Source organism: Limulus polyphemus, unplaced genomic scaffold, assembly GCF_000517525.1.
Source record: "Limulus polyphemus unplaced genomic scaffold, Limulus_polyphemus-2.1.2 Scaffold803, whole genome shotgun sequence".
In the NCBI taxonomy this organism is placed as follows: domain Eukaryota; kingdom Metazoa; phylum Arthropoda; class Merostomata; order Xiphosura; family Limulidae; genus Limulus; species Limulus polyphemus.
The window spans coordinates 56,870-68,654 of record NW_013666413.1 but is presented as its reverse complement, the minus strand read 5'-3'; the positions used below and the strand labels follow the sequence as shown (position 1 = coordinate 68,654).

The window sequence follows — 11,785 nt, the reverse complement described above, 5'->3', positions numbered from 1 at the left end:
AAAAGTACTAATGTCCGATGTGAATCCACTGAAGTTAAATGAGTGTAATGTTCGAACTTTGTAAATGCTCCTGGTCAAATATCTGAAGTTTTCCAATTGATAAGTGTTATGACAATCACAGTTATAGCTTCTGAAGTTTATAGCACACTGACTTATAGCGAACTAATAACAGATACTCTCTTTTTCGGTGCATCGCATTGGTTATATTTATAGCATGTGGAGGGGTTTTAAAAATTTCAGTTTTACATAACAATCCTGGTGCTAACACAAGTATTTACGTACACACATATATTGTTGATTCTTACTCTTGAGAATCTTCTACAACTTTGGAGAATAGGCGGGAGTTTTGCAATACATATCTAACACTATAAGTTATGTATGTTTCTAAATATAAACTTAATCTAAACAAACGGTGATATTAAAATAAATATATAAGAATAAATTCATTACATATTTATGAAGCAAAAACCACTAGTGGTCCTACGGAACACCCCATCTCAATGGTGTCCGTAATCTAATCCTGTGACATAATTGGTTCGGCATAAATGAAAATTGAACTGAGGCATATGGAATTGTACATCAGAGCTGTGGTACAAGGAACTACAATGTAATTGACATTAAGCATGGTCACAGGATAGACAGTGCAGATTTTTCCAAAAAAAATCTTGGTCAGGCACCACCCACCACAGAGTGGGATCCACAACACACTAGCAAAAAGGTCCCTGTAAATAAAAAAATAACTAAAACACAGTACTCACCAGTCATAATGACACTGTGGTGTGTAAGATGGTGACTGGAGGTAAATGAAAACCCATTGAGCAAGAAATTGCCACAGATGTAAATAATGTGAAACAAAGGTATGAGGTGCTGGGAAACCATTATCTCTGTACATTACATGGGTTTGGGAAACACTGGAGAGAGAACTTGTGTGCTTTAGCATGATGCCTTAGAACAAAGCTTTTGCAATAGAAACTACTCTGCAGAGCTATTGTCAAGATATATGGTCGTCAGACAAAGCATGACAGGATGTAACAACATGGACCGTACAAACATGGCAAAGTCCAAAAATAGTTTTATTATAATGTATTCTACCTCTGTAATAGATCAGTGGCCAGTTTTTAAGAAAAGCCCAAAGACCATTACATTAAGCAATGAATTCAGGTTGCTCTAAGTCATCAAGAACAAATGGCCCAGTCAAAATTAAAGAAAATTTTTCACCACACTGAACTTTTAATACATTTGTTGTAAGAGAAAATGGTTAAATACTGACAACTCTCATACAACTGTTCCAGAAAAGTGACTCTCTATAGTATGTGTCAAACCCTCAACTGGCAAAGACTAGTGTTGCAAGACAACTCTGTTTAGAGCAGACACAGGGAATGGGTTAAAAACTGTCATAAAATATTTGCAGGTACAGATGATAACCTTTAGAATTTGGCATAAAACTGCTCAAGTAAACACATTAAGTGTTAAATATCTTCCCATGAGACTGATAATAGTAAACCAAGGGAAATCAATTCCTAACACTAAATTAATTTTGTATTGAGTTTGCTTTTTTAAACATTAGTAATAGTAATTCATCTGAATTATTTATTTAGATTTGATTTTAATAATCACTCTCTGAGATTATGGCAATGTGAAATATGGCATGGTGTAGTTGTAATGTTCATTACAATATAACATGCAAGGAGATTATTATATTTCAACAATCTAAAAGAGTGATAAGGAAAACTATGGGGTTGCAAGAGGCTTAAAAAAGAATTTGTAAAACTAGCAGAAATGCCATCCTACAGCCATCTGTTTGTGCTAGTACATACTAATTGTACTATTCATACCTTATTATAAAAAGTTGTAAAAAAGCAAACATTTTCTAAAATAGTATTTTTTTCTGGGAAGTACTGCACGGGAAAAGTGTTTGGCTTGTGCTCTTTAGTCATACAGAACTTACTGTATCAAAATGATTCAATGTACAGAGCTCAAAGGTTTCATATATTTTACTGATATAAACTGTAATGTTTTCATATATTAAAAGTGCTACTCTTTATTGAAAATGTTTTTAAGAACCCCAGTTTTTAGTATTACATTTAAAAATTACATCAATCTATAATAACAAAAGGGAGTGTCTGTGCGTATATGTGACCATCATAGGTCCAAGAGGAAAGAACCAAAAGAACTGAAAATTTGCACCCATACTAAGTAGACCCTGAGGATGTGCATCTGAGTATTATTACTTAACCATGTGCATGCATGCAAGCACATCTTTTTATGATGCAAGCTAGCATAAAACCAAATAGAAATGATATGGTTCCTTGTATTACAAATAGAAATTACAGACAAATACACTCCCTTAACCTCTTGCATGTGCATCTTTTCAATGAAGCAAGCTAGTAAAAAAACACATAGAAAAGAAGTGGTTCCTCATGTTACAAATAGAAATCACATAGACATGCTCTCTTATTCACATCTTTTTAATGAGGCAAGCTAACGAAAATCCACATAGAAAAAAAAGTGGTTTCTTATATTACAAATAGAAATCACTGGAAAACACGCTTTTTTATTATTATAGACTATTGATAATAAATAATTCTTAATTTACTGTACTTTCTTTATGACTTTTTTATGTTTCTGGGAAATAAAAATATGTTTAAAATATTTTTGACTGTTCTTCTATGCTAAAATAGGTTTGGGATACACACACTGACATTGTCATCTAGAATATATCAACCTAATAACAAAGCCGGGTACTTTCGCTAGTAAAGATATAATCAAACCCTCACGTACAGTCCTAGTGAAAGTTGTATTCTTGTTGTGAGGAAAGGAGTTTTATTTAAAATTGTGTTGTGTTATAAAGAAATACTTGCGCATACCATAGTTATTTTTCTAATTGTCTGAATCTTGAATAACCAAAGTGTGAAATATTCTAAAAAGTTTTTGTTTGTGGTCGCATCCAATAGATGGCGCCACATTTCATACGTCTCAATCACCACCTTTGGCATTGAAATCTTGTTGTCTTTCAGCACAACAGACAGCATCGTTGTATTTTATATATTAGTCACATAGATAGATATATAGACAGCCATGCCACTGCTACATTATAGCGAGATGTTTATAGTTTACATAAAATTTTACATGTTACATTTTAGCCCTATATTTTCTCTAAAACTCTCCATTCTTCCTGTATTTAGTTCAATAAAAATTATTCGATATCCTGGATTTTGTAAATCAAAGTAATGGTAATAAAGAATTTGATTACAAAATATTAAAATAATACCCAAGTTTTTACATAAGGCATTGAAAAATTTTTTATTTTGAAACTTTCAAATTTGTAACGATAAGTATTCAAAAAATTAAAACTTGAATATTATTACATTAATACAAGATTTTTGATAATGTTTTTCAGTTACAGTTGATTTTACGCTGCAAAACTTTGTGTTCAAAAATGTTGAAAAAAACCCACTATACACAAGTTATTTTCTATTTTTTTGCCAGATGATCATATCTGAGAATCCAACATACTGAAAAGTTCACAAGAAAAAATGTTACTCTTACCATGAATTTTGTGTCACCAAATGAAATTGTGTCTGTGATTAGATCTATTTTCTCGAGTCTTTCGACAACTCTTTTCAGGAATCCATCCTGAAAAGACAATTAGACTATATACACACTAGTTCAAGGCTATGGCTGTCACTTTAAACTTATTTCTTCTGGGTATATTACATGTTTTGTTACATATTTTATGAAGAAAGTACACTATCTGCTAACAAGACCTACAAAAGTTTGTATCATAGATTTAATTTAATAATATATAACATTTTGCCAAACTTTCCACCCTTATCAAAAATGTTTTTATTTTTTAACAATTGTCTTATCTGTTTTCACCCTTAATTCTACATGCATAACATGGTCAAAATGTACATGTCACATTTTTTTTCTTTTATAGAGTTCCATTCTGATTTTATTTAATTAAAAAAACTATATTATAATTTTACGTCTACAAACTTAGCATCAAAACATAAGTTTATGATTCTAAATATTATCTAAATATTCTATATCATCTAAATTTTTATTTCTTAATTTCAAATGAAAATATATAAATTCTCAAACTTCGCTTCTCTGTGTCCTGTTACACATGTGTACTCTAAATTCTTCTTATAGATTTTATATCTACCCTAAATTGGCTTGACGAGTATCCAACCAACTAGAAAACAAACTATAGATAATTAAAAATTAAGAACAAAAGATTTTAACCTCCTACCTTCTCAGTTGGCTGAGATATTAAAAAAATTTGTCAAAACGTGTCCATATTTCACGGACAAGTCTATAACCAATAGAAAGAGTATTTCCTTCACTACAAAAAATTATCACAGTTGTATAGTTTTGGAAGGCATATGTAGACAGCTGGCCTTAGATTATCTTTAATCATTGTTGTTGAACTCTGAGCAGCTAACCTATCTACAGTTTAGTTAAAACTACAGTTAAATTTTAGTAGTTTTGGGATATTCTATTCTAGTGCATGATATGTTATATTTTCAAAAAATATATATTTGAAAGTCATATGAACTTAAACAACTAACTCAGTGAGAAAAGTGAGGCCTAGCTCAGTTACGCAGGAGTACAAAAATCACATGGGTCACCCACTTTACACATTATGTTTATGACAGATGGGTAATTGGCTTTCTTTCTGATTAATTGCTTGTGACAGCAAATGGTGGTCCAAAGTACAGGTAATAAAACTAAAAGAAAATAAATCTGAAAAGGTTAACAGTTGAAACTGTAAAAAAAGGGAATTGAAAATTTTGCAAAATGATGAATTCAAAGAAGAATGAGTAAAAAAAAGGTATCGTTCATTTTATTTAACATTTTTCAACTTTTCATTTCACTGTACATGAATAATTTCAGTAAAGTTAGTGTTAAGGAAGAGTGATATAACAAGTGAAACAAAGTTTTACTGAAAAAAAGTTTTTGATATTAATTAAAGTGGTTCTATAAGGTATGCCAATTAAATATGAAAACTGTTAAAATGAAAAGAAGTATTTTTTTTCTTAGCATGAAAATCGCCTATTTTACTCAGGCTTCAGAAATTTACAGTCAAATCTTTAGCAGAATCCTTCATTTAAAATTCTCATTTTTTTAGTACAACATATTTATAATACTTACTAAAAGCTTGCCAAATTTCATGAAGATATGTATAGTAGATTCAAAATTATGTAGCAAACATTACTATGTATAGCTTTACAGGTGTCAATTGATTAAAAAGAGTAATCATTAAAATTGATTAATCATAGGATTAAAAGGCCAAGTATTTTGTAGAACAACAGTGTTTAAGGGGAGATTCTTAGAGCCTCCTTCATTTATTTCTCACAAAATATTTATGAATATATTGATATTATACAACTTACATTGATTGTTTGTTATTCCTGAACATGCATGTAAATGTTTTCTACAAATGCTTCAAGTATACAATTGATATAGTTTCAAAAATACACACTTTAAAAAATTAAAAACTACTATACACAGATAAGACAACCTAGGAAAATACACTAAATTGGGTAAAGAAAACCAGTATCTAAAAGACCATATTCACTCACCCTCACAGAAAAACTAGAACAATAATAAAAGAAAAAGAGGAATGAAGCTATGGAAGCCTTTCTTTGGCACTTTAAAGATTAAAATAAATGACTGAATTGTACACAAATAAATTGATGATGGTTCTGCTGTTCTGATAACATAACTGATAAAATAAGGTTTTAAAGCATACTATCTAGATCATCAGTTCTCAAACTTTATTAACCCAAGGACCCCTTTTAATTTAAACTTTTTCCACAGACTCCAAAACCAATTACTGTTTTTTGTTCTAAAAAAAACAGATTCTATGTACATGAAAATTTGTATTCCAAAATTAAATGTTTTAATTCATATAAATTTAATTTATGACAGGTATTTAGTATTTTATAAATCATATATATATATTAATATCCTTATGAAATTTTGGATATGGCCCATGGACCCCCTGGAGTACCCTCACAGACTCCTGGACAGACTCCAGTTTGAGAAACACTGAGCTAGAGCATGCTTGATGAGCTAACAACAGAACAGTTCTACTAGTAAAAGTTAATGTTCAGAAGCCTAAGAGCAAGCAAGTTCTTTTATAGAAAGACATAAAACATCTTTTGAAAATAATTTACCTTATTTTTCTTTTCTTTTGATGTGTACTTTTTATGAGTGATCAAAACATCAATGTCTCCCGAGTCTTTTGCTCCTTCATGAAATAAAACTTGTATTGTCATACAAAACTGACAACAATGTTATAGCAAATAACTTACTCCAAATATTTTACATTTTGTGACAGAAGAAAACTTTGCTGCTGTGTTTTAATTCTCTCATGCCAATAGCTGGCCCACATAGATCACACCTGTGTGTTTGACTTAAAACAAGCTTCAACTTACATGCCTGACACTTCAAAGCTGAAAACATTAAAATATTTTCATTGTTCTGAAGAACATAAACCATGCAAGTGTTTTCAACAAGAATAAGTAGCTTTATAAGATATTATATTATTAAACTGCATTCATTAACACAACATACCCTTGAGATCAAATATTAAAATAACTCATAAACTTGGAAATATATTTGTGTCATTGCCAGGTACGAGTTATGCATGTTTAGTAGATCAGTGTGTGTGTGTGTGTGTATATATATGAAATATTAGTCAAATTCTATACAACCCAATAACTTTGCCAAACCCAAAACATGAAAAAGAGCTATGGCAAAATCTGCAAGGTTTGAATTACAAGTAGCTAATACTGACGTGCAGAAACAGTAGTATATATGTACCATTAGTTATTTTAAATAAGTAGTAAAAATGTAGACACTCTGTTAATACTTATAATCTGCCTCTTAAACCACAGATTACAAAAGTGAAACCATGCTATGGACCTAATTTGAAACTGCACTGATTGGAATTAATTTACAACTATTGATATTTAAAGTAAATACTTTTTCTTCCATAAACACCATTTATTAACCTGCACAATTGCATATTATTAAATTTTGTTAAAATTTTTGTTTGTTTGTTATTAAGGACAAAGCTACACAATGGGCTATGGGCTATCTGTGCTCTGCCCACCATGGGTATCGAAACCTGTTTCTAGCATTGTAAGTCTGCAGACATACTGCTGTGTCACTGAAGGGCTTTTGTTAAAATAAATCTTTAAAATATTCAAAAAATTAACAAATTGTAATTGATATTAAAGGAAAATAAAAGCTATTTATCAATAAATACCTGGAATTATATTAAAATTACTATTAATTATAAAACAGGTGACATTAGCCTGTTTAAATAATGGAATAGATTAAAAGAAAAAAAAAATTGTATACACAAGGTTAAGAAGGGGTCACAACATTTTTCTATGTTCCATCGTATGAAGTTTGAAATTCCTTAAAAAAACATTTGAAAACTGTGTAGCTTTAATGGGAGTTAAAACTGTTAGATGATGTGAACTTGAATATCCTATAAAAAAAATCCTTAAGTACTTGCCTTTAAGGATACGATAATGAAATATCAAACACCGTTGTGGTTAGTGGCCTGTATGGTCATCTTAATCTAATTACTAATTAGCTACTAATATACACATTTCTTTTTACTAAATCTATTTCTAATTACTTTATATCCTATACTTCAACTGCTAATCTGCTGTCATCTTCAAGCCAGTCCTTATTAGTCTTTTGCTAGATATCTTTAGGATATGATATCACCATTAACCAAAAAACACACACACTGAACTTAGTCCACTTTGCAGAGATTATAACCATGACAAAATACCAGATTTGATGTATCTAATCTTTTAATTAACGTACTAACCTATGAAAACATAAGAACTCTCAACAAGCACACTAAACTGATGATCTCCAAGATAATACAACTCACAAATTTCTGTATCAACACAACTTGAACTACTCACAAAAATTAAGGGGTACCGTGTTTTGCTTCAACTGCGTATTCTTAGGTTCACAATTGTCACCAAATCTAGCATGCTTATTGTAGAGAATTACACTAATCCTACCTAGGGTTTGCAAGTTTATGCACCAACAATTCCTTATGTAATAGGCCTTTATGAAATATGACCCAAATTCTGCAAAACAAAAGGTTAGTTTCTATTGCTTAGGAGAGATATTTACTGTTAAAATAATGCTTAGTTTATGGATTTTTTTGCTGGTATTGACTTTTGCAAAGAGTGTGCAAGCTGTTAGAAACCAATTAACTGAACCTGCAGTTTGCAGAGCCATCACACTGCTACAAGAGAGTCACAATTCAGTTTGAGGTGCCACATGTCATAGAGATGTTACAATCTATGGTCCATAGATTGTGGACAGATATCAGGCCACAGGAAAATATACCAAGCAGAATATATGTAGATGAAGGACTAAATGCATTAGGTGACTAATATCTGTGGAGTTAGCCCTAGAAACCATACCAACAGCGCTAGGAGCCTCAGGAATGAGCTGCAGCAAGCCACAGTATCATGCTCAATGGTCAGGAACAGGCTCCATGAGGCTGAGCTTAAGTCCAGGATACCAGTTAGAGTCCATCTACTAACCCCAAGGCACTGGACAGCTCAGCTGGCATTTGCCAAGGAATGTGTTATCTGGACCCTTCAGCAATGGACCCCTGTTCTGTTCACAGATGAAAGCAGATTCTGTGTATCTACAGGTGACTGATGTGTGAGGATCTGGAGATGTGAAGGATACTGATATTCACCATGATGCCTTCGGGGGTAGCTCAATTATGATCTTGGGTGGCATCTGCATGCTAAGGCATACAAGACCTCTATATGGTGGATGGAGGACCTCTGACAAAAAGACATTACATGGATGAGATCCTGCTACCCATTGTTCACCTTTTTGCTGGTACTGTCAAAGATGAGTTCATGTATCAGCAGGATAAGGCCCATCCTCACACTGCCAGGAGCACACAGCAATTTGTTTCAGAATGAAGGAACAGGGATACTGGACTGGCCTGCCAAGTCACCAGACCTGAATCTGATTGAGCATGTGTGGGACTTGCTAGGAAGAGCAGTTAGAGACAGACAATCTGCTCCTATGACTGTCCAGAAGCTCAGAACTCCTCTCATCTAAGAGTAGACTGTGTTTCCCCAAGAAGTCTTCTGAAATGTCATCAGCAATATGAGGAACAGATGTAGAGAAGTCATATCCCATAGAGAAGGTCCTATCAGCTACTAAAGACTTATTTTGTTAAGTTTGTTCATCTTAATACATTATTTTTTCTTTAATATTTGTACAGCCAAATTTTGGCATTTTTCATTAATTTGCTTTTTTGTTATTTCTATATTAGTTTTTGACATGCTTGGTATTGTTTACCTGTGATATTTGTAATAAACAAGTTTTGTCACTATTGAACATCTCTCTGTTTGTTTTCTTCAAATTCTGAAAAAATACATCAAAATTTCATTATCCCCTACTCTTTGTGAGTAGTGTACTTCAAACATGAAGATTTCAGCATGGCTCATCCCTATCAACAGCACTCAATAACCTCTATGTGGAACCTTTAAAAACTAACACCCTCCAAACAGCCACTAACACCCAGGATTTGACTTATTTTGATGACAAACTTATAATATGGCTACAAACCACAGACAAGATTACAGAATTCATAAAACAACAATAGAAATACAAGAAAACTAGTTCCCATTCCAAGACAGGATGATTGCCAAGATAAATAATGTATTTACCACAGAAGTTTACAGGAAATCCACAGATATTGGTATATACACCTCGGTTATAAATCAAACAATCCCAACAGTTTAAAGACAAGCATCATTTGCTGACTAGTCTCCAGAATGAACAAGATTTGTATACCAAAGATGATAAGAACAATGATGAAAGATCACTTCAAACCTTATTGACAACAGATACCATGAACACTTTATAAAGAAAAATTCAGAAATAAAATCAAAGAACACAACCATGTTTCCCAATATTAAGTGCCTTCTGAAAGCATACAAAAGATAGTCAAACAGGTAAGAAAAATATCAAAAGCCTCAACACAATATGATCACAGTTAATACACACCAAATCAACTATACACCCACCGGAGAGGAAAAACACAATTCATAACATCCCTTGTGAACATGGATTCTAAACAATGAAGAATCTAACATGAAGAGTCTGACAACAGTCAAAATTTAGGAGTACAATAGACATACAAGACTTTAATACTAAATTCTCTGCAATGATCCATCATGTCAGAGAAGATCATACAATAATATGGAATAATGCTAAAATAATGGGATTGTACCATACATGAGAAAATGTAAGTTAAAAGAGGACTCCTACACCAAACTAAGACATTTAGCCAACCTAGCATAGAATTCAATAAAACCTGGATACTCTTCTCAAAATTATTCAAATATTTAGTTAATTAATTAATCCAAATTTCAATGGGGATGAGACCCTGAGAGAATTGATATCACATCTTCCTTTAACAAGAAAACCCATGGTTGAATCATAGCTCCTGCCACTACATACAGTCTTTCTCAGGGCTTTTCTGAAAATGAGAACAAATTAAGAACCAAGACATAAAATATCGACCAATTAGGACTTACTAAGACAAAATATCAACCCATAATAAAAAATAAACTAATTAAAAAATTTACTTAGGTGATTGTAGAAGCTAATAATCATAACACAAACTGTCTAACTTACCTCTTCTGTAACTCCCACAAACTACAGCTATATAATCTGAGTCCAATTTCTTACATTCTTCAAGGATGAATTTCTGTGAACATAATAAAGAATAAAAATTAACTTCAGAAATACCTTAGAATAAGTAACGAAATAACACCTAAAATAATTGGCTAAAAAAAAAAAGATATAAACTCACCATTTCTATTAAAAATTTATAATTTCATAGTTTACTACCAAACTTTTACCATACCAGAAGGGACACTCATAACATAAAAAAATCAATAAAGCCGTACAAAAATAATTATGAAGCCCAATCTATCATTTCATTCCCCATTTCTTTCCAAGTTTTTCTGGTTTGGAGGAATTCCACCCTTCATCAGTAACCCTAGACAAGGGTAAATCAAAAATAAAAGACTAGTTTTCTTTTTTTGTGGTGGAATGTATATTATATGTAGTTTTTTTACATTCAACTCAGGAATCACCCACAAACTTTCTTTAAGGCAAAGCATCTTTTCATTGATTGCACTTCCCAAGATGATGAAATCGTTGGTTGTCATTCTAATGTCATAGTCTTGCAAACAGTGATAAAGAAAGGCAGAGTGATTATATGGAGTATTTTGCACATGCTCTTTAATTCTTGAGCTAAAATAATTTATTGTAAAGCCCACACAGTCATGGTTACACCATAGACATATAAATATATAAATAACATAAGAGCAATGTGTTTTAGATATCCTGTCTTTAACTCTTTTGACACGGGCTCGGTTCCTGGGACCGACCTTGTAACCATAACCTCATTATAGTTTACATACTAATAACTTTTAGTATTTTAAGTGTATCCTTACAAACTTTTGTAGACTTATAGTAATCATTAAAAGCCTTTTGCACACAAAAAATCAAATTTTTTAATGAAGTATTTTTACTTAAATTTGTCCGTGAAAATATTGATTCTTTTTTATTTTTTTAACTAGTCTGATTGCAAAGTGATTTTCATGTCAAAAATAAAAAATCTCAAATTTACTTTGTGTAATCCTTAAAACCTCCTAAATGCATTTCAAACGTTTTTTTTTCACTAAATCCT

The 11,785-nt window shown here is 31.8% G+C and overlaps 1 protein-coding gene across 1 annotated transcript in view; it reads right to left on the bottom strand.

The window, feature by feature from the left end:
• Positions 1-11,785, bottom strand: part of LOC106460609 (DNA polymerase beta-like) — a 52,354-nt gene that overhangs the window by 8,670 nt on the left and 31,899 nt on the right. The window contains exons 8-10 of the mRNA XM_013920328.2: positions 10,723-10,795; positions 6,186-6,259; positions 3,550-3,636 (exon numbers count right to left, since the gene is read on the bottom strand). Of these exons, the coding sequence (XP_013775782.1) occupies positions 3,550-3,636; positions 6,186-6,259; positions 10,723-10,795 (234 nt within the window). The remainder of the gene's footprint in view (positions 1-3,549; positions 3,637-6,185; positions 6,260-10,722; positions 10,796-11,785) is intronic.